A 13,308-nucleotide genomic window follows, 5' to 3' on the forward strand; every position below is an offset into this window, starting at 1 on the left:
ATCACATGCTTATTTAAAAATAAACGAGTTGTCGATAGGTACATCGCATCTACTTGAAAAAAAAAAATGCTTGAAGACAAACCCCTAAAACAAAAAAAATAAAAGTAAAAAAAAACTTCAAAATCCATTAGTCACTACCCCATCCTCAATTAAACCTCTCAATCTCCTTAATCATTTAGGGTTATTCTAAACAACCCTCGATTGGACCATAGAAAATAACACGCTAAAACAACATACTCAAAGTTCAAACAAATAATCTACAATTGCACCAAAATAAAACAAACGACCAAAGAAGTAGAACAAACCAAACTAAAAAATAAAATAAACTAGGTCATCCTCGCAACGCCCCCATACTTGGGGTTTTTCAAGTTTGATCCTCAATGTTCCCAGTGGAGTCGCCACTGAAAGCGCCCTCGATCCGCGGGATACGCGGATCCGCTTTTGACCCTTGAGGTTTGGGAGTCGCAACATAGTTATTACGGTCTAAGAACCGATCAATGACTCTAAACAGATAAAGGACTAATCTAGAACAGAAAAAATTGAATTCGGGGATCATGTTACGGGATTGGAAGGTGTTAGGCACCAACCCCGCCCGGTCAAAACCGGTCTCTACTAATTTCCCAAATAAGTTACATCGCTAAAAAACCTAGATAATAAAAAAATAAAAAAAATAAGAAGTTATACCTTTCCGATAGTAAAGACTTTGTTCCCTCAGATCCGACAAAAATTGCTCCTTGTACCGTATTTCTTGTTTCGTTCTGTCTCCGGATTTGATTTTCGATCTCCGAGGCAAGGTATCTCTTTCTTTCTTGGATCTGAATTCTTCCAGTTTGTTATGGATTTTGGGGTGTTTTTGAAGGGCTTTTAGGTGTTTTTTAGGCTAAAATCGAAGAAGGGATGTTAGGTAAGGAGTTGGGGCTCCAAAACTAGGGTTTATGGGAGGCTAGGGGGGCTTCTAGACCTATTTCTCTTAGGATTTATGACTTGATACGAAAATAGGGTGTGAGCACCTCTATTTATAAAATTTTTTAGGGGTTGATTTTGATAGAGTTAGTGTTTAATTAGAGTTCTTTTAATTAGAGTTATGTTTTAGTTAAAATTGTTTTAGGTAGAGTTGTGTTTTAATTAGAATTATTTTAGGTGGAGTTGTGTTTTAGTTAGAACTCTATTAGATAGAATTATTATTTAATTAGAGCTCTATTATGATTTTGACTTTAGTCTTAATTGATTGACTTTTAATATCTTGACTTCAGTCTTGCTTAATTGACTTTAATTTTGACTTTAGTCTCACTTGATTGACTTTAATACCTTGACCTTGGTCTTGCTTGATTGACTTTAATTTTTTGGAGAACTCTCCTCTATTATATTTTTAATTCTTTGGACCCTCAAATGGAGGGGTCCTTAAAGAAATATCTCACGAGCCCTCAACAATTTTTCATGAGAGCCCGATTGATCGATTTTTTTAGTTCAAAATTTTCAATTAATTTCATTAATGTTTCACTTTAATTATTTAATGTTTTATTTATTAATTTCAAAAATTTTAATTATGAAAATTGTAAAATTACCGTTTTACCCCCGGAGATGACTTTTTAAGTTTTAAGTCAGTTTTTAATGTTCTAGGATGTTTCAAAATCGATTTTTCGTAAGTAATTCAATGGAAATATTAGTTTGTGTCATTTATAGAATTTTTTGTGTGAAATGGTTGTGAACTTTATGAGGGGTATTTTCGTAATTTTGTTGAATTCTATTAAAATTGGCAAAATGATTTATTTGATTTCGATCTATTGTTTTATGTGATTGAATGAGTTTTCCTAATTGTAACATAGGCTCTAGGGTTGTTTTGATGTTAGGGGTATTTTGATAATTTGATCATTTTTAGTGATTTTTATAGTGAAGCTTCTTTTTGGGTCTACAAGATGATGATTTCTATGTTTCTAGAGTCGTATTTTCCTAGCGTAGCGTGGTTTCTAAGATTTTGTCAGTTCGAGATACCTCATCCGGATTTCTGAAACACATCTGGTAACAAAATAAAGCAATGGAATAAACATTCATCATTGGGAACCGTTGCGATTGGGTTGACAAGTTGATTAATCAGGCGGATGCAAAAATGGGGTGTCTACACTATGTATCAAGGTAAATTCATGAATCAGACTCCTAATCAAGCATATGAATTCTTAGTCGAATTGGCTGAGAATGCTCGAAATTGGAGCACGAACATAGGGGATTTCGAATGAGGAGATTTAGGAGCCAAGAAGCTGGGCATGTATGAGGTTAAGTCTAATCCTGAACTCAAGAATGTCATGAATAGCCTTATAAGTAGCTTACAAAGTCTCAATAAGAAGTTCGACGCTTTTAGTATCAAATCCAACTTCCAAGAAACTACTCCAATTCTACAAGTCGACACAAAGACATTTTCATCATGTCAGCTGTGTGAGAATTTCAATCATTCTACGGAAAATTGTCCCACCTTGACTTTCTCGCAGTCAAAGCAAGCCAATGCTATTGGAAATTACAGCACATATATGAAACCCAGTCCTAACTCCTATAATCAGACGTATCATCCCGATAATAGGTTTCACTCCAATTTTTCATATCGACAAAGTGAACATCTCCAATCAAGAGGTCCTCCAGGGTTTCAGAAAAATTTCAATCTTCAAACTCATGCCAATAGGAACCTATCTTTGGTTCCACAACCATCCTATTCTTCACCTCAAAATTCTGATTAACGAGCGATCGTTGTCGATTCTATGACCAATTACTATCCTCATGTTGCCCAAACAAACTCATCATTAGAATCAATGATAGTTGAGATATTAAAGCAACAACAACAACTCATACAGTAACAAATCCAAACTACCCAGAGCCAGTCTCAGACCAACCAGGTTACTGCACAGGTAATTAAAAAATTAGAGGTTCAGATAGATCAATTAGCTTCATCCATAGGAAAGAAAAACAAAGGCCATCCCAGTCAAATTGTGCTTAATCCAGCAGGACCTGTTCCAAGAGGACAGTATGAAATCAATAGTCAGGCAGGTCCCTCTAATTCTGTCCAAGCCATCCACACCTTACGATTTGATAAATTGGTGGACAATAAAGTTGAAATGCCTGAAGATGTTCTAATCAAAGAAACAACCTCTAGTACACCTTCCACAGAAAAAGAAGACCAGTCTAAGGAAATACCTTCTCCTCTCGAGAATCGAGTAATCGTTCCCAAAGCCCCATTCCCTCATAGACTCAGAAAATAAAAAGGAAAAATAATTGGAAGGAATTCTATAAGTGTTCAAAAACGTTCAAATCAATATTCCCTTCCTTGACGCAATTCGTCAAATTTCCTCACATGCCAATTTTCTCAAGGATCTTACCACAGTGAAGCGAAAAACTCTTGTGTCAAGAGAGGCTGTGATGACAACCCAGTCTTCTTGTCTAATTCAGCAGAAAATTGTTCTAAAATTCAAGGACCCAGGCTGTCCTACAATTTCTGTGCACATCGGAGATACGATGATTGAGAAATGTCTATTAGATCTTGGGGCCAGTATGAATCTTCTTCATTTTTCAATCTACCAGCAATTAGGTTTAGGTGAACTTAAACCTACGGATATTACTCTGAGTCTAGCAGATAGATCGGTGAAGATTCCCAAGGGAATAGTGGAGGATGTGATCATTAAAGTAAAGGATTTCTACTTTCCTGTCGACTTCGTAGTCCTTGACACTGAACCTGTCATTAATCCAAATTCTCATGTTCCAATCATCTTAGGAAGATCTTTCTTAGTCACTTCCGACGCAGTTATCAAGTGTCGCAATGGTATCATGACCCTAGCATTTGGTGACATGAAAGTCAAAATGAATGTCTTCCAAAATAAGTGTCAATCTACAGACATAGATGATTTGGAAGAAGTCAATATGATCGACACCCTGGTCAGTAATACTTATGGAGAAGCGGAGAACAAGGATCCACTAGAAGAATATTTTAGCTAATTCGGCCTTGAGTTCGATATCGAGAAATCCATTAGGAAGGTAAACTTTCTTCTTGAATCCGTCCCTATGATGGATTGGCAGCCAAAAATCCAAAGTCTTTCTACTCTCTCGTCATCCCCAATAGTTGAGGAAATTCCAAAGCTTGACTTAAAGTAATTGCCTGATACGTTGAAATACGCATTTTTGGGTAGTGCTGAAACTTTTCCTATCATTATCTCCCCTACTTTGAAAAAATCACAAGAAAATCGATTACTTGACGTTCTACACGAAAATCGAGAAGCTATTGGTTGGATCATAGCTGATATAAAAAGCATCAGTCCTTCTGTGATCATGCATCAGATCCATCTTGAGGAAAATTTTAAACCATCAAGAGAACCACAGAGGCGACTCAATCCCGTGTTACAAGAAGTAGTCTGAGGAGAGGTCATCAAATTTTAGATGCGGGTATTATATACCCCATCTCTGATAGTAAATGGGTTAGTCCAGTTCAGGTTGTCCCCAAAAAGACAGGTGTCACAGTTGTGACCAATCAAGACAATGAACTGATACCTACTCGTGTCCAGGCCGGATGGAGAGATTGTATAGACTACCGAAAACTGAATACGATGACACGTAAGGATCACTTCCCTCTTCCATTCATCGATCAGATGCTCGAACGTTTAGCCGGTCATGCTTATTATTGTTTTCTTGATGGATATTTGGGATACAACCAGATCTCAATTGCTCTTGAAGACTAAGAAAAGACAACGTTTACCTGTCCATTTGGGACCTTCGCCTATCGACGCATGCCTTTTGGGCTATGTAATGCTCCTGCCACCTTTCAAAGGTGCATGTTGAGTATATTCTCTGATATGGTCGAAGACTTTCTTGAAGTCTTCATGGATGATTTTTCTATATTTGGGTCAAGTTTTGACGACTGCTTAGATTACTTGAAGTTAGTCTTGAAAAGATGTCGAGAGAAGCACCTCGTGCTAAATTGGGAGAAGTGTCATTCATGGTTACCTCTGGGATAGTTCTAGGACATATTATTTCCCAAAAAAGAGTTGAGGTAAATAAAGTTAAAATCGATCTTATAGCAAATTTGCCTCCACCTAGAACTGTGAAAGAAGTTCGTTCGTTCCCAGGGCATGTAGGGTTTTACAGGAGGTTCATCAAAGACTTTGGAAAATTTTCAAAACCCCTGTATGATCTGTTAGCCAAAGATACTACTTTCGAGTTTTCTACCGCCTACTTATCAGCCTTTGAGAAATTGAAAACTGAGTTGACCTCAGCACCTATTATCCAACCACCCAATTAGGATCTCCCATTTGAGGTGATGTGTGATGCATCCGATTACTCTATATGTGTTGTATTAGGACAGCGAGTTGAAAAACTCCCCCATGTCATCTAGTATGCCAGCAAGATGCTACATGATACCCAGCTCAATTATTCCACCACTGAAAATGAACTACTAGCAGTAGTTTTTGCCTTAGATAAATTTCGTTCTTATCTTATCGAGTCTAAAGTAGTCATTTTCATTGACCACGCAGCGCTGAAATATCTCCTTGTCAAGAAGGATGCGAAAGTGAGGTTGATACAATGGATCCTTCTTCTTCAAGAGTTTGATATCGAAATTTGAGACAAAAAGGATGTGAGAATGTGGTTGCAGACCACCTATCTAGGCTAGTAGTTAAAACTCCCTCTGACGCTCTTCCAATTTCTGAAAATTTTCCTGACGAACAAATCATGAAAATTTCTAATTCTGACACACCTTGGTATGCTGACATTGTCAACTACCTGGTGACAGGTCAAACTCCCAATTCTTGGAGTAAACAAAATCCCCTGCGCTTCCTTGCCCAAGCCAAATGGTTTTTCTGGGATGATCCGTATTTATTTAAATACTGTCCAGACCAGATAATTCGTCGGTGTGTTGATGAGAGAGAACAAAGTGGTATTCTTGAGTTCTGCCACAATCACGCTTGTGGTGGGCATTTTGGAGGAAAGAAAACAACAACTAAAATCTTACAGTGTGATTTTTATTGGCCTACAATCTTTGTGACGCTCATCTCTTCGCTAAATCATATGATAGGTGTCAACATCTAGGAAAAATCAGTCGAAGAAATGAGATGTCCCAACAAACAATTTTGATCATCGAAATCTTCGATGTTTGGGGCATTGACTTCATGGGTCCCTTTCCCATTTCACACGGATTCCAATACATTTTAGTCATAGTCGACTACGTGTCGAAATGGGTTGAAGCCACAGCTTCTCGAACTAATGATCATAAGGTTGTTGTTCAATTTCTCAAAAATACCGTATTTGCCCGATGTGGAACTCCTCATGCCATCATTAGTGATGGAGGGAAACATTTCTGTAATCGAGTTTTCAAAAATTTAATGCGCAAGTATTCCATCACTCATAAGGTAGCCACCCCGTATCACCCACAAATGAGTAGGCAGGTCGAAATTTCTAATCGTGAAATCAAAATCATTCTTGAAAAAATTGTCAATCCAACTCGAAAATATTGGTCTTTACGGTTATCTGATGCCTTGTGGGCCTACAGAACAGCGTTCAAAACTCCTATAGGAATGTCCCCTTATCAGTTAATTTTTGATAGAGCCTGTTATCTGCCTGTCAAACTCGAGCATCGAGCTTATTAGGCGATAAAACATTTGAATTTTGATCTAGCAAAGGCCAGAAAGCTTAGAAAGCTTCAACTCACTGAGTTGGAAGAATTACGAAACGATGCTTACGATAATACAAAGCTATACAAAGATCGAACGAAAATCTTACATGATAAGCACATCTAGAGAAAATCTTTTCACATAGGGCAGAGAGTGCTCCTTTATAACTCTCACCTTCATTTGTTCCCAGGAAAATTAAAGTCCCATTGGACTGGACCATTTCTGGTCCACAATATTCACCCTCATGGCAACATTGAGGTTCTCAATCCGGCCAATGGAAACATTTTTCAAGTCAATGGCCAAAGCCTGAAACCATTTCAGCTCCTCCCAAATTCTCAACAGAAAGACTCATTTCTGAGTAATCCTGTGTTCCAGGATTAGCTCCAGTTCCATGTCTGGCTGAAGACATTAAACTAAGCGCTACGTCGGAAGGCAACCCTTGATTTTTGTAAATATTCTATAAATTCTTTCCGCATTCACTCACCCTCTTTTCCTCCATATTTCTCACTTTTGAAGGGTTTACAAAGTATAAAAAGTTTAAACTTTCTTGCAAGAAATTTTCCTGAAAAAATTATTTCCTTTCTAAAAATTTCTTGGAAAATTTATTTTCCAAGGATTTTCTATGAGGAAAATTTATTTCTTAGGAAATTTTGGATATTATCACTTGCAAGACAGTTTCCTAGAAAAAATATTTTATTTCTAAAAATTTTCTTGGAAAATTTAGTTTTCAAGGATTTTTCATGAAGGAAAATTAATTTTCCTATAAAATTTTGGATACTCTTTAAACTCTACAACATTTTCTCTCTCCATATCTTTCTCTTCTTCTCCAACACTCTAGCCTCCATTTCCATTTTTCTTCTTTCCTCCATTTTTCTTCCACCAAATCCAATCTAAAAATCCAAAAAAAATTGTAAAAATACCAAAACAATCACCATTAAAAATCAACTGTGCCGTCGAAGTTTAAGAGCGCTTTGTCGCTACATCACCGCGCCGCGGCTAAGCAAGACCGCACCGCGATCATCTTGAGGCCGAACAAGCTCAAAAATTTTGAGCATCTTTTTCTTGCCCCCCCCATTGTTTTGATACCATTTTTTTGGTGATGGCTCAACGAACACACTCCCCTTATCCCGAAATAGCTATAGCTCATGCCTACGAAGGTGTCCCCGAAACTTGGTTCAGTAATGAGATTGTTCGACGTGGATGGGGCCCTCTCCTTTATAATGGTGATGAACAATTTAACGATGAGGCAGTTCGGATCTTCTACCATTCATTCATCTCCGCCTCTCTCTCAATTCTGTCCATCAAAGTCAAGTTTAATGGTATCGAATTTACCATTGGCGGATCGGACATTGAAGCCGTTCTTGAAATTCCTCTAGTTGAGTCGGGTACGTGTATGCCACTCTACACTTTCAATTATTATTTTACACGTTTAAGCCTTCTAGCCACTAGTATTCGGATCGAAGATGATGTACTTAAGTCAAGTAGTCTTTTTGAAAACTAATATGTCGCTTAGCGATGGCTTGCCAATAATGTCCTTGGCACTCAAAACACTATTTTGTTGTACAACAAACACATGTATTTTTTTCATGCCATCCAAACAAGGGATCCCACGTTTTGTATGAACCGTCTACTTTTGAAATCTTTCATCGATGCATTATCTAACAAACACAGATCCTTAATCCTTCCTCACATAGTATGCCGCTTCCTCCAACACCGTTTAGGAGTTTCTCTTGCTGAGTTAGCACCACAAGGGCGCCTTATTCGTATCAAAGAATTTTTGGGCGGCCGAGCTTTAAAAACCTATGTTCACGGGTTGTGGAAGCCAGAATTTATGCAAGGGCAAGAACATGACAGTCCACGTGGATATGGAAGAGTAGGATAAGAATTTGATGAAGAGGCAAAGGAGGATACTCGTACTCCAAGTCCAGATTTTGATGATGATGCTTGGCTCGCTCAAGTACCTCAAAAAGGCTACCGTACGGCTTTCTTTAAAATTTTCAAAGGCTTGAAAAAGGTCAACTCACGCTATAAAGAAATTCAAGAAGGCCAGAAGACCATTATGGATGATCAGCAAATCATCATTGAGCAGCAGTATCAGTTATTGGCTTATAACGAGGAGAAGCGTGCACGTGCTCGAACGAGAGCTGCACCTAGTTCTGATTACGAGTAGACTGTTTGGTTCGAGGATTTTGTGTGATGGTGTGTTTTGTTTATTTCAGTAGGTTTGGTTTGCTGTACTTAAACTCTATGTGGTGTGCTTTTAGCTTTTACATTCTGTACAGAACACTTATTTTGGTTGTACCCACAACATTTGCGATGTAATGAATACCGTTTTCAGGTGTATTCTAAACTCATACTCTTTAATCATTGAGGACAATGCTAAATTTATGTTTGGGGGTGTGGGATAGCACATTTCAATTTTTGTACAATGTTTTTAGTACATTTTTAAAATACCTTCATCAAAAATTTTATATGTATTGTCATCATACAAATTTTTAAAACCAGGATCATGTCCAATTTGTTTATAAATTCTTATTCCTCAAAAATAAGATATTTTGAAAAATAAAATTCACGTCACTTCTGATTGTAGTGAAAAAGTTATTTTGGATTAAGAGTTGTCTTCTTTGTTGTCTAGAATGAGAGGGAAAGCTTGAAAATACTGAACTTTGACCTCCTTGTCCTTTGGTTAGCTGAATAGAAGAAAAACATAACTGTAGTCGATATCTTTGAGACAGCAACCATAGGATTAGACTGGGTACCTTGAAAAGGACTACCTGCTTTTTGAAAAAGAATATCAGAAAAATGATGAAGCATGAAAAAATTGAAAAGAAAAGCAAATAGATGTGAATAAAATCAAATCAAAACAAGAAGGTTAGAGCTGAAAAAGTGCAAATTATAAAAAGAGTCCAATTGGACCAAATAGTTCAGTAGGGTGAAAGCCGTCAATGGTAAAAACATGAGTACACTGGAATATCACAGATAAAACTCCTTAGAGGTATTAAAGTGAACATCCATACTTCTCACAATCCAGACAGGAGGCTCAGTTTCTAGTTAGAATTCAGGCAGACCCAACCATCTTAGCAGTTAAGAAGGGAAACCTTGTTCCAAAAAATCTTTGTTACAATCAGAAAAATTTGTGCACACACTCAAGATATTTCTAAAATGAGGAATAAAAAGAATTTCTGCTCAAATAGACCTTTGATTAGATTTTTGAAAATTAGGTATGATGGCATTATATGCAATAATTTTGAAGTTGTTATCTTTTAAAATGTTAGAATTTTCTGGGTATATTCACTACAAACCCTCACGAGTCAAACTCGTCCACTAAGGGTAACCTAAGGGTTCAAGGGCTTACTGTATAAGCTAAATGCAGTCGGGAACCTCACGAAAGAGGAGTTTACTTAGATTTAAGTTTTGCTCGGGACTAGCAAAATTGAGGTTTGGGGGTGTGATAAGGTCCCAATAATTTCACTTTGGGATCGTAATTTCACTAAAATTATCAATGTTTAAATGCTAGTTCCTTTAAAATAATAATGAATTATATTAAAATCTCAAATTAATGTAGCTAATAATAATTTGTTACTAATTTCATGTGAAAATGGTACATTCGAAAACCAACAAAAGTTGTAACAACTACTGTTACAATGTGCGAGCAAATAAAAAGAAACCAACCAAAGCTAAGCTGATTTGGATGCCACGTCACCGCACCGCGGCTAGGCATAACCACGCCACAGTCATCTCGAGGAGTTTGTCCTCGAGATTTGCACAAAAACTTCCAATTGTTTCGGTGGTTGTAACTGAATGGGTCCTTCGAATCAAATCATCCGCCAAATCAACCCAATTACCCGAATACGAATATTATAAATTGGAGGGTTGATTTCAGAGAAAATGGCTCTCTTCTTCTGTAATTTTTAAGATTCTTTCTTTGTAATTCTTTGTAATTTTCCTTTGGGAGAACTTTTGAGTGTAGTGAGAACATCAACAGTGATCCATTAGTACTTTCTGTAATTCTTTGGGAGCTATTAAATAAGGATTACAGTGCATCATCATCTTCTTCAACCATCTTCTTCTTTCTTTTATTATTTTCTGCAACTATAATTCTTGCAATGATTGGCTAAGTTCTCATTAGAGAAGTTAAGAAAGTCAGAGCAAATTCATCCCTCTAATGTAGTGTAGATTCTTACCTTGTTTGCATGTTTATTATTCTGAAAACTCTCCTCTGATTAAGGTAATCTAGTTTATATTTCTGATTCAACTTTGATAGTCATTACTTCGATAAGTTCAAGAACGGTTATGCTCTGTGAATAATCAGAATATAAGTTGGGCAATCTCGATCATATTAGGATTTTCATGAATAGCTTTCGATTACTTTCAAAGATTTAATTGCTCCACCTTCTGATCCATGAACAATGACTTGGTCCATGGATTGAGTTAATCTCAGAATTTATCGACACTATGGATTAATTGCAAAGGCTTGATTGACTTCTCTAATCTCTCTCTCTTAGAATTTCAATTTTTATTTTCTGTTTAGATTTCAATTTACAATTTGATTTCCATTTTAGTTTCTGCTACAACTCTGTTTTGTTTTCAAAACCAATCTGTTTTTGTTTCTAAACTCTGTTTTGGTTTTAATCCGAATAACCTTTTGAATCCCAACTATCCTTATGGAACGAATTCGACTTACCCAAACGATCGTCTAACAGACAGAGGGGAGAAATAACTTCTTAAATTCAGTCTTAGATGCATCATCTAGTATAGCAAGACTATGTATGAGAATTGGAAATGGGAGTAGCAATACAAGTATGATATGTTTTATTAAGTTAATTTAAATACCTTATAGTATCATTAATATAATGCTTGTCTAGATAAGTTTTCATTGACATATTTTTTTTGTTTTTGTTATATATTTTAACTCTTTAAATAGTTTCTAGCAACACTAGGAGGATAGGGCCTACGCGAGGCGTAGGTAATTTTGACGGGTTTGAGGCTGGCCAAAGGCCCCTGAAAGAAATTTTCCCAAGTGTATTTTCATAATTTAACTAATATTATGTAAAACCCTAGTTATTTCTTGGGTAATTAAATTTTTCATTTTGGTGAAAGGGTGCAATTTCTAACTGCAAGTTTTTTTCTTCATTGTGGAATTAGTGTGATCTGTGGACGTACCACAATCTAGAGGGAACCACCTAAAATTTCTCTGTTTTCTTTATGTGATTATATCTTGTGTTTGGTTTTTTCTATTTGTTTTCTTTTTTTGATTGAGCCATTTTCTTATCACTCTAGTTGTATCATGTTTTGATGGCATAAGGTAATGAATGTTTTAAATGATCTGCAGAACGTATTTAGCATTCCTAAGAAAATTGGGTGGTGGAACACTTCTTCATTGGTTTATCGTCAAATATTTTAGGCCTTGACGTCGTTGATAAAGGTGTTGAATGTTAGAGATGATAGCTAAAGAGGTAAGCTTAACCTTCATTAATGATATTTCTAGCTTTTGAAAATAAGGTCCTTTTTTTCCAATTAATTAGAGTATTTATATTTCTCATGGGGAATCAATATACCCAATGACAGGAGAGAGAAATATTCTTTCCTTAATTGATGATGTCATTTATGCTATATGTCAAACAGATGTTGGATTGTGATCAAATGGGGGGAGGGGGTAATAAAACATTATACCACTCTCTTAGTGAATGAATAAGAAAAGAACAAGTGCTTAATCCGACTATACGTCCTTATAACAAATTGCTCATTCAATGTCAAATCATTTGTGAGCAAATTTGATCTCTCTCTAAAACTTCAGCTTATAAAGAAAAGCGGGGAGGGGGGGGGGGGAAACTTTATACCTCACTCTCTTAAAAAATGAATACGAAAAGAACAAGTGCTTAATCGACTCTATGTCCTTATAACAAATCACTTATTCAATGTCATATCATTTGTGAGCGAATTTGATCTCTCTCTAAAACATCTGCTTGTCAAAAAAAGAGGGGGGGGGGGGCTGGGGTAATAAACTTTATACCACACTCTCTAAATAAATGAATAAGAAAAGAACAAGTGCTTAATCGACTCTACATCCCTATAACACATCCCTGATTCAATGTCAAAACTTTCACTTGGATGATGATTAAAAGATTAGAATTACAGTTTCAACAAAACTATCTGAGCTTGACATTGTATCAAAATGAAACAAAAAACATAAACAAAACTCTATGCTGGCGATGACTGCTAAAGTGTTACAAGATATATAATCGAAATGACAACAGAATTAACTACTATTATTGTACCATTGAAAGGACTTTTCTAAACTCAAACACGTAGCTGATATGGAAGGAAAAATATTCAGGTTATCTAGAGATGAGCACATGTTTCTGATCTATCTTCTTAGAGAATCCCTAGGAATTTCCTTCAACATTAGCATTTTTTCCTATTTTATTTGGTATTTTTTTAAGGGGCATTAAATACACCTTTGAAGGTATTTTGGGTAAGAAAATACATTTTGAAAGTGTAGTTAATCCACTTTAACCTGAGCCTTACGATACATGTTAAGAAAACCATCATAAAAACACCAAATTAAAATTTCTTTATGAAGAAATTATTAAAGGAAGAAAGAACTTTCCATATCAGCCACTATTCAATCAATCGAGTAATTCAAGGCTTTCAATCAATCGAACGGACG

The 13,308-nt window shown here is 36.2% G+C and overlaps 1 protein-coding gene across 1 annotated transcript; it reads left to right on the top strand.

Moving 5' to 3' along the window:
* The first annotated feature begins 3,402 nt into the window (after window positions 1-3,402).
* Window positions 3,403-3,975, top strand: LOC147388218 (uncharacterized). The gene has a single exon (XM_086420301.1). The coding sequence runs from the start codon at window positions 3,403-3,405 to the stop codon at window positions 3,973-3,975; it is 573 nt and encodes a 190-aa protein (XP_086276427.1).
* Window positions 3,976-13,308: the final 9,333 nt, after the last annotated feature.

The sequence above is a fragment of the Akebia trifoliata genome, chromosome 13 (genome assembly GCF_017979445.1).
Source record: "Akebia trifoliata isolate Shusen 1 chromosome 13, ASM1797944v1, whole genome shotgun sequence".
NCBI classification, from domain to species: Eukaryota; Viridiplantae; Streptophyta; class Magnoliopsida; order Ranunculales; family Lardizabalaceae; genus Akebia; species Akebia trifoliata.